The sequence below is a fragment of the Diorhabda carinulata genome, chromosome 3 (genome assembly GCF_026250575.1).
Source record: "Diorhabda carinulata isolate Delta chromosome 3, icDioCari1.1, whole genome shotgun sequence".
Taxonomy (NCBI): Eukaryota; Metazoa; Arthropoda; class Insecta; order Coleoptera; family Chrysomelidae; genus Diorhabda; species Diorhabda carinulata.
In genome coordinates this window covers 9,250,550-9,267,113 of record NC_079462.1, presented here as the reverse complement: position 1 = coordinate 9,267,113, position 16,564 = coordinate 9,250,550, and the positions used below count along the sequence as shown (strand labels likewise).

Below are 16,564 nucleotides of genomic sequence, written 5' to 3'. Positions count from 1 at the left end.
CATCCATAAAATAATATAAACAAATTAGTTAAACTCTATATGAATATTGATATGATTATACAGTTATTTGATGTACACAGAGATCAACGTGACGGCATTTCTCTTCGGTGCTATTGGCACAAATATAGCAGTTCATACAGTATGTAACATTAATCCAGTAAAATAAGTAGGATATATTTTGAGTGTATTTGTTCGTGTGAGAAATCCCAGTGCTAATCATTCGTCTTCGACTTTTCCAGAGGACCAATTATGAATATAAAAAAAATATCCACATATTAGATGCATCGCGATCCTCCAAGTGTTATTTCAACTGTTATTTCTATTTCCGTGAAGTTTTATTTCGCCTTGTATGTTTCCAGGTGTCTATGAGAGATATTTCACGTCTTTAGTCTAATCTCCATAAATGAGTATTGAACCACTATTCTCAATAATTAATTAACTCTAAAAATCCTTTCTACTGCTCTAGCTTTTTTCCATACCCAATTATTATCAACATGTAGTTGAAACAATTTACTTGTAGTAAATAGTTGTTGTAAAACTCGTAGTTTTGTTTCGTTTCTATTACAAATTGCGTTTTTGCTACTTACCAACATCATCTTTCTTTCTTTCCATCACATCACAATTATTAAGTACTATATACTTTGGTTGTATTTATGTCATGTAATTATGCAATGTTTGGAAAATTAGCCTCCTCCAAATTGCTTTTTTCCACTCCATAAATCGTAGGTCATTTATTTCCAACAAATTTTAGTTTTCTTCAAAAAACTGACAATAATGTTTTCTCTTTCACATCCAAAACAGTTTTCATGCTATATTCCGTGGGGGTATTGTCTCATAACCACTAAAGTTTGCTTATATGACTAATTTTACTCACCTCAATAAATGTACTAATCTTCTTTCATTTCAATTGAAAGAAGCTATATCCTACAATATTCTGGGCAACTCAATCTACAATAATTTTCAGAAGCTACCTAATCTTAATACCACTAATCACTATGGTATGAAAATTAAAAAGCTCAACGGAACATATGGTTTTCATTTAGGTTGTACTTCTAAACATTTCCCTATATCAAGTCCTCAGGATAACTTCTAAAATAATATTATTCATGATATGAAGCGGTCAGAGCCACATTATATAATAACAAAATGACAATCCCATCTCTATAATCTCAACCAACTTCGGTTTGCGTCGTGTCCCCATGAATTATGATATTGCTCTTTAAAAGAGGGGTGTTTTAATAGCTCGCGGATAGTGGGTGTCTATTTGTTTTCTCTGGAATGAAGAAATATGCAGAGGACAATGTGTAATTGAAATTATAATTTGAAATAGCGAGAGAAATGGTGGGAACAGTTATTAATTCTTTTGAAAGCATCGTCGTATCTCGACGAACAAAAGTGTGGTAGCGCACGTTCAGAAACGTAATTCTAGAAATCGCGACATCGAAAAGAAAACTTCGCTTGGCTTCAGGGGTATATACCAAAGGGGAACACAGAGAGGAATCAGTAGTAAACATAAACAAAATATTCTTAATGTGAAAAAAATGTTATTGAACTGATTTTCTCTTAACAAAAATATCCTACATCACAAAGCCTGTTGATAGGCAATTAATTTTTAAATTCTCATTGCTTTTATTGTACAATTGAAGTAGATAGGCATTGATTCTCACAGGGCGTATATTTATAAATTTCTCAAATAGATAAAATAATACATTTCAATGGAACTTTTTTAATATTAACATAGTGAGATTGTCTTTGGGAAAGATAAATATGGAAATATCAAGAAAAAGCAAAATATCTTCCAAATTAATATTAAGGAATCCACCCTGTAAATTTTTACGATTTTGTTTTATGAATTTGTTTTTATATAAGATTCACAAAAAGGGTGTTGATTACACGGTTTGTACAAAGCAGAATTAATCATAACTTTTTTTGAGGATAGATCTGAAGGCGAAGATCTCTGGCAGCTACAGCCATCCCACATTCTGAACTTTCTAAGAGGAATGGAATTAACAGATCAGCTGTAAACATTGGGTTTCCTAGTTTCGCATCAGCTATGAGGTCATTCAAGTGATATTGTTTTCTCTCTTCCAATCCTCTACCTTTGGCTGTTCCCTTAAGATACGTAAAAAGTGTAGACCAAACGACCTAAATCGCAAGAACGAGGAGATCAATGAATCGGAGATTCTGCACCTCTACCAATCCATCGATTGGAAAACTGGTCACTTAACCAATTACGACACCCTTTATAAAAGTGCAGTGGAGCTCCATCGTGCATAAAATATTAGAAATCGTCACTCGTTTAGTGTTAAATTTTCTGATAACAAATCTAGATACGAGGATATATTGAAAAATTCTTATCCTACTATAGAACCAAACAAAATTTCAATGTCAAAATATTTTATTACTCAACATATTCTCCTCTTAATTGGATACATTTATTACAGCAAACCTGCAACGTCTCTAGACCTTCTAAAAAAATGTTTCATCTTGCTCTGCAAACCAGACCTCCACAGCTTTTATTACCTCCTCGCTGGAAGAAAATTTAATACCTTTTAAACTTCTTTCAGTTGAGGAAAGAGATGATAGTCGGATGGAGCCAAATCTGGTGAATAAGGAGGGTGTTCTTGTAATTTTCAAAATTACTAGAACACGAATTTTTTGCATAGAAACATGAGATTTGTGTGCAGGGGTGTTGTCCTGCAAAAACAAAACACCTTTCTGCTTTTCTCTCTAATTTTCTCCCGTAGCGTGGTCAGTAATGTTGATTAGTAATCTCCAGTTATTATTCCACCCTTATCCAAAAAAATTATGATTACTCCATGTCAATCCCAAAGAACTTTTCCAGCAGATTTTTGGTCACGAAACTTCTTAGGTCTTGGAGAACCAAAGTGTCGCCATTCCATCGATTGTTGTTTGTTTCTGGATCGTTGAAATGTACCCAAGTCTCATCCATAGTAACAATTCGATTTAAGAAGTCCACATCGTTTTCAAATCGAGCACTGATCGAACGCGATGCTTCTACCCTTGCACGTTTTTGGTCCGCATTCAAACATTTGGGGATCCATTTTGCAGCAATTTTTGTCATGTCCAAATTGACGTGAACTATATGATGAATGCGTTATGATGAAATATTCAGTGCTTCAGATATCCGTTTTAGCCCAATTCGACGGTCTGATAAAATCATGTCATGAACTGCATCGATATTTTCGAGGACTGACACAGAAACTGGCCTTCCCGATCGGTCATCATCTTCAATGGAAAATTTACCTCTTTTGAAGCTTGTAGTCTAATTTATTACGGTTGCATACAATGGACATTGATCACCAAGGGTATTAATATCTTCGTAAATCTGCTTACCTTTTTACCCTTCTGAATACAGCTACTTAATTATAGCTCGATACTCCAATTTTTCGATTTTCACAATTTTTGGTGGACATCTTTTTTCTTTTAATTTATTACGTGACTCTGGTTTACTTTTTTGACGTCAAACTTTACACTGACACTTCTAATAAGTTATCGTTCGTTGCTATGGTAACGCAATATTTTGTTTATGCATGGAACTGCATAAAGCATATTGATATCTAGGTTAACTAGATATCAATACATCCTCGTATATATATATATATATATATATATATATATATATATATATATATATCACGCGATTTTTTGTTACCTAATGTGGCTGCTAAAATATTAACTTTGAACTAGTCCTAATGATGTGAGACCCTTTTAACTTGAGGATTCTCATCAGACCAGTCGTATGGATTATAGGTGTTTAGCATACCTTGTCGCGTAAAGGTGCCTTTGTCTGTGAAAAAATACATTTAAAAAAATTTGTATTTGGCGGTTTTTTCTTGTAATGTAAAAAATCCACTCTCACCAGTAGATAGTCTGGCAAGAGCGGTTGGACTTGTCTGTGATGATAAAGAGGCTACCGCACTTTAGTATCCTCAAGTACTTGATGAAGTTTTTCTTGTCATATTCCTTACGCTAATTGCAGGACCATGATCAAAATTCAGTGTCTGAAGACGATAACTGTGTTATCGAATCAACAGTGTTTTCAGTACAAAGAGAAAGTAACATGATATTCGAAATTAATGCGTCTGTTTACATTTAGATGGCAACTACCTTCTCAATGTTAGGTATCGTGATAAAACGTTTTCATGGAGCACATTCACCTTTTTCGGAAATATGCGGATGTGGAGAGGTAGGGAGAGAAAAAAGTTGTTGACAAGCCAAAATGAGATGAAATTTGTCACTGCTTGTCTCAAATAATTATTAGATATGTGTAGGGAATATGCCTAAGTTAAGAAGATCCTTCCATAAAACACAGTTAAAATCGACTTTTTGTTTCTGCTTGATACAAGAAATTGCTTTTATGACAAAACAATTTTATCATTTTTAGATTTTAGATTAAGCAAACTATGCACAGCCTAATATTTTTTGTTCATCTTAATCAGTATTTGTTCTTCCGCGTTTGTATGGCCCGTACTAATTTTTTCTATGATGGTTCTTTTTTGTTTCTCTATTTTTTTGCTTTTATATTTTTTCCTTGAAGGAAACCACCAATGATTTACTATTGATGGCCTTTTTGCTATTTCTTTTTTCACTTGCTTTTTTCAAGTAAGTTTTGTTCTACATTTTCTCTGCTACCACCACTCAATTTCTCATTCTCATATTGTTGTTCTGTCATATTCCATATTTTGTTTGTTTTACGATCTCGTTCTAAAATTCCTTGTTGAACTCCATCTTCTTCTCGAGTTATTTCTTCGTTATTTTTCATAGTTCCCCTTTTACCTTTCATCTCCCTTTCTTCCCCTGATGTAAAAATTTCAGATAACTGTGTCATTAGACAAAGATACGCTATCGCTTGCACTGTCACTATCACTATCACTATCAATTAAGACCACATTTTCTTATGTTTTGGTTTTCGTTGTTTTGGTGGTTTTCGAAGTATATTTTCTTCAAAACTTTGTTAGTAGCTCCTTCGCTGATATGATCTTGAGACCCTGGCAGTAGTGAAATATATTTAAAGTTATCGACTATTCTCTTGCCATTAATTTTCGAAAACCCTGTTTGTTCCAAATTTCCAAAACTGTTTAACTTCAGGAAAAAATTTCTTCAATTGGTAATTCTGTTAAAATACTTAGAGCAAAAGCGAGATGGGGAATCGCCTCGGGATTAAATGGATATATCCCCGTAGCAGAAAAACCAGATGCTATATTTTTTTGGAGTTATGTCTAAGTCCCAAATAAGCGAAAATATCTCACCAAATCTCTAGTTATACTTCTTTCATTGTGACGTGTTCAGTATGAAAATACTTGCTTATCCCAATATTTAAAAGCTTCGGAAACTACTTTGTCCATGGGTCGTATTACTCGGAAGGCAAAACAGTGTAATGTCATATGAGTCATCGATAATTAGGTCTCAATCGTCATGTTTCCTTTTTGCGTAATGAGAATAAGGATTCCCGGTGGTAAATGGTCGCACCGCTATAGTCTTATCCTTTGCTCTTCGAATAAATAGCTGGAGGAATTATTTGTCCACTAATGTTGACGTAGGAAACCACTGTGATATTTTCTCCGTGCTCTGTGGCCGTAAAGTGCACTTGATTTGCTCCTTTTTCAGCCAGAGCAATTTGTTCTTGATGCAAAGTTAACTTACATCCCTTCTCATCTACGTTGTATATCGTTTCGGGCTTATCCATTCAATCAGGCTCCCTTAAAAATTTACCAAGTTTGTCGATGTTATTTTTTCAAGACGGAGTTTTATGACTATGGCTATTTTGAATGGTCAACAAAGCTTGTTGAAGATATTTCTTGATCCGCTGTAATCGAAGTTATCCTACAATATACCTATTCAACGTTTCAGTTCTAGCCGGATCAAGATTTTGCACCCTGCTAATAGTGATTTCCAGATGACGATTTTAGAACGCATTCAGTTAATACCGACCAGCTGATTGTTTTTGTGAAAAGATATGAGGTATGAGGTTTTTCTCGCAGTAGTTGAGAATACATTTTCGTAGAATCCGGTTGGTTGAAGAATAACCTACTTCAGCTAGTCGTATGATTGGGCTTCATTTCCGGTACTCAACACCGTTTTCTATCGAAGTGGCTGCTTTTTATTCAAATGTTTACGCATGAAAGACTTAAAGTTTTTCTAGATATGTTAAATCTTTTCGAGACGGAGTTTGTTGACTTTGAATGGCCCATAAGATTTGTTGAAGATTTTTCTCGGTCCACGGTAATCACAAACCCTTGCTGTTTGCGACATATGCAAAAAGCTTTATTTCAAAAATGTTAATTTTATTTATTCATGGACATATTAACAACCATGTAGTAAAGTAATATTTCCTCTTATTTTTAAACAAATTTTCAAGTAATGTTATGAAAAAATACGCTCAAATAATCACAAGGGAACACACTTTAAAAAGCTGTTCTTACCATCACATAAACACTTCATTACCAACTATGGAACTGTGGCAAAAAAAAAAATTTTTATAATACACGCTTAGGAAGTGAGCCTAGGCCATCTTCCATGACTCCCAGTCTCAAAATAAATTAAGACCAGGGTTAAAATGCCGCAAATGTTGTCGATTAACAATTGCTATGCCATCTGTAGCACAAGCAAGTAGAAAATTACGAGGTGTTAGCATATAACTAACATGGGCATATATACTTAACTTATGTCATACTAGTTGAAATAGCTGCATCGTATGTAACTTCAGTTGATGTAAATTTTGCAATGTGACATTAAGAATAAAACGGAATTGAAAGATATAATAGATGAAGTTGGAACTCTTAATGAGTATAGAAGAAACTATCATTTCGAATCCACTCTGTAGAATTGAAAATTCTCCATAAAAAACGATGCAACCCAGTTATATAACCATTTTTCTTCAATAAAACTACATGTACGTGAAATACGTATAACATTCCTTTCAAAAATATTCTTTTGCCAATCAATTGAGTTTTCTACCACACATTGTATGATTTATATCATAATTATATTTGCTACTTTATTAAAATTTGCTATGAAATAGCTCTTCCCACTAGTCTTTCTTACGTTTTCATCTTTGTAAAAACGAAATTCCCAATTCCACTATACATAGCAGCATTTTTTTCCTTTTCAACAATGCATTTCAAGAATATTTTGTATGAAAGTTAATAAGAGAGTATCCATTACAATCAAAAAGAAATGCATCACAATGGCGCTGAAAGGCGCCAAAGAAAAAGAATACGAAAAAATAAAAAGACCAAAATGATTCAGTAAGGCAAAACTTTCATATTAATTCAGCCGATGGCTATCTGATTTCTTGTTGGAGATTTATAGATATATTCTTTTCCTTATACTTTTTTAAGTTCCTTTTTTTGTCTGTCAGGAGCGATTTTTGATTAAAAATCACGAATGCATACATAAAAGGACATTATGACTGATATTCAATCCGTACCCATAGCCTTTTGAGTTTTCGCTACGACAAACAAGGTGCGTATTAATTCTTTGAGGTTTGTTGAATAATTCCGTCAGATAACAGAAAAATATTTGATTAAAGTATGGATACCGACTGTGGTTCAATTGTAGTTGTTTATTTTGCTTTAATTTAGTCACTCACAAAATATATGCTATAATAATTTATGTTTATACATGGTCTCCATTAGTTTTGACATGGACTGGCGCATAGAAACTGCACACACAAATTGGATCACTAACATTTTTTTCCTAACTACTACCTTTTTGATGTTTGTCTGAAATATGAGGTAGTATGTTCAATGGAATTATGATTACGGAATCATTGAGAATGTTGTTTTGGGGAATCTATTTTATCAATCTATTTCATCGCGAATGCCAGTATTTGTGTGACCCAAAGCATTCAGTGAAGGTCGTGAAGTCAACCATCCACCTCCATAAACAATAATACCAAAATTGAGGAAATCGTGTCGGTATCTCAGGGAAGCTTTAAAGATCTCTCATGAATCAATCTTTTCTTTTTGGTATGAAGCGTATAAATGCTAGACTCGTACCAAAAAACAACTTAGCTGAGGACCCTACAATGCATCATAACTGATGACAAGCCTTGGTTTTATAAGTATGATAAGTCGATATTGTTAGGGAATACCACTCGAAAGTCGGTCGAAAATCGAACTGATGCTCATCGTTCTCTTCGATTAACGTGATTGGTTCACAGTGGGTCGAACGTTTACATAAAGAATACTACTTGGTCGTCTACATGTACCAATTCATCGTAAACAACCAAATTTGTGGGCAGACAATTCATAAATTGTTCACCGCTTTACATTCCAGTAAGATTTTGACTATTTTTTTTTGTCCAAACACGAACCGAGAGTCCCTGACCTCCAGAACCCTAAGAAAAGCAGAAAAACTTTTTTAAATTTTGAGAATAAGGGACTATAAATCAATATTAATAAGACAAAGTTCATGGCTGAGATCATAGAGCGCAGGGCTAGACATGTGAATGAAAATATTACAATTGGCTAGTATACCTCGGAGCCTCGATAAACCTCGATGAAAGGGCGTATAATGCTTGCCTATCGATGTTATTTAGGACTGTCAAAATACTTACACAAAACGAGTCTCTCAAGAAGTGCAAAGATCAAAGTCTATGGAACGTTAGTTGTACCAATTTTATTGACCGGAAAACTGGACTCTAAAGAATAACGGGAAAGAAGTTTCTATCGACTTTACAGAAAAAGATACTGAAAAAAGATTACGGGGCTATCCAAAAAATTTATATCTGGAGGCGTAGATATATCTTTGAGCTCTACAACTTACAGATTAGGATTAGGAAACAGACTACTACAAGACCCTAATTCAATAAATTTTATAATGTGGAACAATGAATCACAGTTTATCATGTCAGTCATTCAAATTGACAAATCCGGAAGAAAATTTGTTTGTAGAAGAGTTGTTTATAGTGAAATTGTGAAGCTTATATTTTAGAGTACATATTAATATGATAATAGCTTTCAGGGAATGAGACTTCTGCTTAGGATTTGGAGCAGAAAATTGACAATAGGTTAAGCTCCGCCACATATATTTTCGGAAGTATCTTAACACCGAACTTGACTCCTGATTTATGGTGCACCCACTATCAAATTTGAAACTGATGAATACGTTTTTTGACCCTTTCTGGATGAAAACAGTGACTTCAAATATAATAAAAATATTGAGGCTATTTTAACTAATTCAGTTGTTTATGTTGTCATTTTTGTTAATTGTTGTGGACAATTAGGTGCTTTGGAAAATTTCACGTATTCATTTAGCAAAATGTGAAACTCTGTAGTTCTTAAACAAAAAGAAACAAATCAAAATATGAATTCAAAAGTGTCTAATTCAAGAAAATGCAGTTGCATTTCATTAGTTGTATAGCCTGTGTCTATATTTCATTCTTATCAATCTCTATTCACAACAAAATAAATTAGGAATCAATTTATGGAAGAGCCAAGTACATAGTTAGACGAAAAAATAATTACTGATTATGGTAGAAGAATTCTTAAAGTGTCGGTCAATTTGTTTTAAACACTTTCCATATTTGGTAATAGTATTGTACATGCTAAAAAGTTATAAGCCCCTCTTTGACATTGAGCTATACTTTTCCCGAATGAGTACTAGATAACAATTAACAATTTGATTTCTCTTATCTATAAATAAAACCCATGTTTAGTGGAAGTACTGTATTTTCATCACCACGCTTCATGATTGGCCGAGTTTTTTATCTTGAATTTAATGGAACTTCTCCATAAAAACTCATCTTTAAACTTTCACTAAATACATTAACGAAAAGACGACAATATTAGCAAACTTTTTCCACCCATTCACAACTCCATTCCCATTTCCTAGTTTTGATTCCTACGTAATCTTCTTCGCAACCATTATCGTCGGTTGGGGTTTTCTCTTTACCGCATCTACCATTTCTCAGTATTTCCACCAAATCTCAAAATTACGATTATTATAGTTTGTAAAGTGAAATATTTGCAATATACTAAATATTCTCAATATTCTATGTTTTTGTAAATCAAATCGCATTTTCTGTAGGTTGTTTATAAAAAGAAGTACGTGTTGCACTATTACCCTAAACAAATCTATCAACATATCTTTCAAACTGTACATGTCTGCATATATTTTCAGAATATCATCATTCAACCGTGATTACAACTAACAAAAATACTTAATACAGTACTGAATCGATTTTTGGAAATTGAGAATAATACAAAATCATTTGTATGGAATATTTTTTATAGGTTCACAAATAAGAGTTGAAAAAACTGCCTCATTTTGTAGCCTATTCGAAAACTGATAGTTGCTTTTTGTTAAATTTGGTTCGTGTACTTCGGCTATTTTACACTTATAAGTGAGTCCAGTGAGACTTCCAACAAAGCCTTATGAAGAAGCTGGAGGCACTGTACAAGGAAGCACTGAAGAAGATTCAAATGCATTTATTCGTCGCCATTCTTTCACTTTATGAAAGAATTCAAGGAAATATCTTGACCTAAAAGTTTTCAAGCATAATTCGTTCAGGGCCATGGGCTGAAGATCATATTGATACTGATATAAAAGTTCAAAATTTTAATTCCATTTTTGGTTGAATGAGTGAATGAATAAGCAAAATATTTGCATATGGAAGGAGGCGTATTCTCCAGCTTTTTTCGAACATCCCCATAAAATTCTTGCTTGATGCACGTTATAGGCTGGCGGAGTTGATCTCTCATTCTATAACTCATTCATAAGTGAAAACAATTATTATTTCAATTATTTGGTACAATTATACGCTTGAAATTGATAAGTCTGAATCTGTTGGATCGTGACTAATGTAGATACCCGAATTCGAGAGAGCCACGTCCCGATATCAAAATGGATTGAGTATAGCAACGCTTGGTGATTAAAAATTTGCGTTTAAAACAACGCAAATTCACTGAGATTTAGACTTCATGATAAATTACTTGCATAAGTGAGCTACAGTTACAGGTGCTTATTATATGAATTAAGTTCCAAATTTGCCCGAGAAGAATTATGTAAAAGAATTTTCTAAAATCAGAATAACGCTTCCTGTCACAGCTTCGTCATGTTATTTCGATTTCGCCACCGTGATTATCGACCGTTACTAAAACTTGATGAAAAATCGCGTGGTAACGAATTTCTTCGAATAGTATAATATGTATGGTAAATCAGAGCATGAAAAAACTACTTTGTGCATCGCATTAAAAATGCTGAAATGTCGATGTGTTATGTGGGTCAGGGACGTGGCAAAGGGATTACCCTTCCTATGTGTTGTTGTATCATTGTTTTATATCTCTTCTTCTTGATTCTGATAATTTTCTAATTATAAACGCTGTAAAATGGAAGATTCGACTTGAAATTTTTGAGTCAATACTTTATATAGATAGTTAATTATTATTGCAATTTGGAAAAGGTGAAACACCATTACAAGGCTTCAATAGAATCAAAACAGTAATACTCCAATTTACTTTACTTGTACATGCTTAATGGTGGAAAATAAAACAAATATTCACTATATTGTTGAAATATTAGACAAACACGATATGAAACTGTACATAAGACGAAAATATGTTCTGGAGTTTTTTGTCAAGCACCTATCTATAGATCTCTATCCACGCTACTGCCTAAGAGGCGTTGTCATTGCCGGAAATCGCGACATGGTGTAAATTATTTTCGCGCCATTCGCCTCGAAAGCTTTTCGCAGCTTTCGCTCTATAATCTTCGATTAAGAATCGAGCTTTACAACTCGCGAATGAGTAAGTCCTTACTTAAAGCAGGTATATTGTCATCGACGTCTTTGAAAATCAGATTGTTAACGAATTGGATTAAAATATTATAGTCGAATTGAGAAAATTCTGAGAACACGCAGATGCGTTGCTTCAAGTAACAATAAAAATATACAAACGAGAATACAATTATAATACAATTTTTGAAATTACCAATAAATAGTACTTCTATTTGACAAAACCATGAAAATGGGTGTTTATACAGGGTATTCCGGGACGTAATGCAAAAAATTTGGGAGTGAGTAGGTGACATTAAAATGATGTTGTGACATGAAAAAAAATTTTTCCTACAACCACTAGTTATAGGCATTCAAAATTGCCAAATCAGTACTTATATTTAAGTATATTTTCTAGGTTATACATTCGAACATTATGAATTTTTTGAGGATGATTACGTATGTCTATGTAGTGTGTATTTGACAGAAAATAATTCTACACTACTATCTGGAAGCCAGGGGCAGCTCATTCGCAATGATTAACCTGTACAATCTAAAAATATCGAGAATGAATTTGAATTGAATAGTTTAGGAGATAGATATTTAGACATTCTGAATAAATTTATGATAAATATCAATCGTATCATATTCCTCTAGATATTCTATTCGCAGAGTCATGTTGTTCATTCACGATGGAGCCCCCCCACCTAAATGATAACAAAAATTTATCTTAATAACATTTTTCCTTATATGTAAATTGGTCGGGAGGTCCATTTGCATGCCCACCCTGTTCTTCTAAATTGAATATAATGAAATCATTTTTTTGGGGATATCTTGGTATTTGTAGCACCGGTAAACATAAGGGATGAAATGATCGATGAAATAAACGTCCGTTTTGACGCTGTAATGCAGAATCTTGGAGTTCTCTTCCAAGTTCAAACAAATATCCTTCGTAGACTCCGGACTTGTATAGAAGTGCAATGTGCCTACTTCGAACATTTATTATAGTTTTTTTTCTTCTTTGATAAGTTGTAGGCTAACCAACGAAATTTTTCTATATTTCAATTTTTTCCTTATGTAAGTAACACGATGTTCGACAGAATGAAGTTTAATTAAACATGTTTCATTGTGTTTTGATACCTCCTGTAAGTATTTTCAATAAATAATTACAATTTATAATAATTTTCTTTAGAATGTCTCTTTATCGGTAACGGTTTTCTTGGCATATACAACGATCTAAATCTACTTAAGTAAATCTACTAAAAGTTTCTTTATGTTGAAAAATTCTATTGGAAAATTCATTTCTGCTATCTTTAGATTGTACAGATTGTATCTGTAAAAGTTACGGATTGTCAACCATTGGGCATGAGCCGCCCATGGCCTTCAGATAGTATTGAAGAATTATTTATTCTATCAAAGACACTACATTGACATACGTAATCCATTGAAAGTTAATAATGTTTGAATATATAATTTAGAAAATATTCTTAAGTATAATTTCGGAAACGAGGGGTCGTATCTTTTAAGTTCGCGTTGATTAGTGCAAAGAATTACTGAAAAAATTCAGTCACGGTGCTTCATACATATAAACCCCAGAAAAACCATTACAAGTCGTTAGTGCCAGAAGTACTTTAAAGCAAATAGTCAACTGTTTTATTCGAATAACAGTTCCATTAGAAGGTAGAACGGTCAATTGTGAATGGTAGACCAGCGTTTGTTTGGAATGAAACAAATGCTTCGACAATTGATTCAAACGCATTCAAAAGTGTATTGGTCTCAATGGAGGGTATATTATAATTGTATTATATATAGTGAAATGTTACTAATTAAGTTGGAATTTCTGGAACCGTTGGTGATTCATACTGAATACACTCCCTACATCACCACTACACCAACACTCACAATTACACTGACTCGCGTTTCGGTAACCAAGTTATCGTCTTCAGAGACTGAAGGTAAGTTATTCAGTGGTGGTATAAACAGTGTATTCAGTATGCAGATTGGATTCAAACAACATTATTTTTCACTTATGTAAAAAGGTCGGAGTTTGTTAATATTACTTCACCATATGACCTGGATCGTTTTTATCATTTTTTATCATTCATTTTGTCTTTAATTCACTTTTTTTTAATTCTAGGTATATGACTGTTCTACTCCTAAGAAAATCAGCAATTGTCATATTTTTTTGTAATATTATTCTCACACATCAAGATTTTTTAGAGGTAAGTCCATAATTTATCAATATACAAATAAGATTAAATAGCTAACTACAAAGGAATTTCTTGATATCTTTGTAGTAAAAAGTCAATATAATATCCAATTTTGGGATTTTATTCTAAGAAATTTTCTCCAGTTTCTAATAACAACTTATATATTTGACCTCCCTCGCAGTAAAATGAAAAAAACAGTGTTTATAATTCACAGAAACGGGAAAGTAGCTGTTTAGTATATTCAACATTTAGAAATAAACTCCGTCGCTGTAGGTGGCTAGCGGCAAGCAGCGCAATGGCAGCTCTAGCGAGGCCCCTGGAGAAACCTTATCAATTATTAAACAGCCTCAGAGTCTTAAGTAAAACAATAATTTAGACGGTGGTGTAATAGGAAAATAAAAAGCCGTGGGCCCTATATCGGCGGCCGGCGTTGCTCGCCAACCGTCCTTTCGAATCTATATACATAGAAATTAATATGCCGGAGCATTTGTAGCACCAGATGTTCCTCTCTCGCCTTCTAATTTTTGCATAAACATTCTGACACTCGCTATGGAATAAGAAGGTGATTAAATCTATAGGGTAGACAAGTAAAAAAAATTATGCGTTCAACATGAGAAATTGATATTAAAATGCTACATAATGTGAATTAATTTTCCAATTGCTCATTCGCACAGTAGGATATCTTTGTCAATAGAGATATTTTAATGGCATTGTAGGCAAACGCCGCTCAATTGAGTACATATATTTATTATCTAGTTTTATTCATCAAAGCTAGGAGTTTACTTCTTTTGCACATTTTTAATTTCACGTATGTAATGAAAAGTTTACAAATTGCAATTATTACAGCCGTGAAAATGTTTTTATTATATCTTTATCCATCATATAACATGTCCTAAAGTCTGAATAGAAATTGAAATTATCAAGAAATGATCATGAAGAAAATATCCAAATATTACAGAAATACTCGTAAAGTATTGCACTCATCTTCTAAACGTAATGTATTTATTCAAAAATAATTCAGTGTCTCGTCCTTACTCTAAAACTACATCAATAATATCAATATTTTATACTAGTCATCGTTATTACACCAATTTCTGAATTTTTTGGCTTGGAGATTAAAGGTCGCATTTCGAGCGAGTATAAAGTTTTGTCAGTCCAAAGGGTTTTTAGATATGCCTCACTATAACAAACATTGTAGTAAAACTTTCCTAGTACGTCCTGTAAGTTGAAATATGCTCATGTTATTGTTTGTTTTATTGGATTTTTAGATAATCAGTTCATCAAATAATTTCTAGACTTATCTACAGTAAATATTAGGAAATAAGTTACTAGCGGTTGGCTTTGATTAGAAAATATATTAATAAGAAAATAGTATTAAATTTCTGCAGTTGAATGAACTTTGAAGTAGCTTATTGCTTTAAACCAACTTCCTAAAACATTTTTGTGTTCTTATAAACTCTGAGAATAATTTTTTTCTGGTGGTTTTAATGCAACCCCAAAAGATCTGGCAAGACACTACTGTAGCAGTCAATAATGATTGGTATGATTAGAGTCCTTATTAACAATGAAGTAATACAATGTATTTGTAGTGTGAGCATAAATAGACCTTAGTGTGGTAAACCATTCTACCAGGATTCATATGAACCTAACGGAAGAAAGCATCAAAAATCTTCCATATGCATCTTATCCCTTATATAATTAAATAAATTGTTTCAATGCAACACCATATATTAAGTTAAGTCATTGTACATACGTTTTGTCACTCTTGAAATATTCCATTTTTTGTAAAAATGAAGAATTGGTTTTGAATTTTTGTAGCTCCATTATTTTATGATGGAATAGTCAAATATTAAAGTTCTCCTTGGCCAAATTTAAACACAAATTACTTTATAACTTCCTAACAGTCGGTGCAGTATCATACTCAATATTTTTCCCGTGGCTAACTGCTTAGACCTCCCATTCCTGTATCTATTTGAAAATTTTTTAAGCCTAGGTACATAAAACTTCGATTAAATTTGACCTAATTTTCCTAGTTCAAAAATGATATCAAATATATGAAGTTCCGTTTCTAGAATCTAATTTTGAGACTTTATTGAGAAAAAATTATTACCGCTTGCACACCATAAATAGTATAAATGTTAGTGACCCCTTGTATAATATCAATTCAGTATTGCATACTTCCCCAGTCTTTGTTTAAATAAACGTAATATTTGTTATATCGGTTAAATGAAATCTATCTAAATATTTGACCTTGTAGATGGTATTTGAATAGTAAGCAATCAGCTTATATTTCCAATTTCAATTTTTTGTAAAGAGAACAAAAACTATCAAGCAATACCAGATAATTTTTGCAATTAATCACCGATCATACAAACTTCTTCTTTCAACTACTTGAGGAAACGAAACTTTTAAGAAATTATCTTAATCATACTATAAGGCTTTTAGCATAAATTTGAAAGTTATTTTACTGATGTTGAATATTTAATAAGAAGTTAATGAACCTTTTACATCGTCTAAAGAGTTGAGCATGAAAAGATCTAATTTGAAATGATGCGGTTATTTCTCGTACAACTCACGATTTTGTTGTATTTAAAATAATTGTAATTTTTTTTCA

General features: G+C 32.8%; 1 protein-coding gene across 2 annotated transcripts in view; it reads left to right on the top strand.

Annotated features, from left to right (window-relative positions):
• Nucleotides 1-16,564, top strand: part of LOC130891200 (uncharacterized protein MAL13P1.304-like) — a 53,422-nt gene that overhangs the window by 14,827 nt on the left and 22,031 nt on the right. For both annotated transcript variants that reach the window (XM_057795803.1, XM_057795804.1), the window contains exon 2: nucleotides 13,878-13,962. In XM_057795803.1, the coding sequence (XP_057651786.1) occupies nucleotides 13,882-13,962 (81 nt within the window). In that variant the 5' untranslated portion in view covers nucleotides 13,878-13,881. The remainder of the gene's footprint in view (nucleotides 1-13,877; nucleotides 13,963-16,564) is intronic.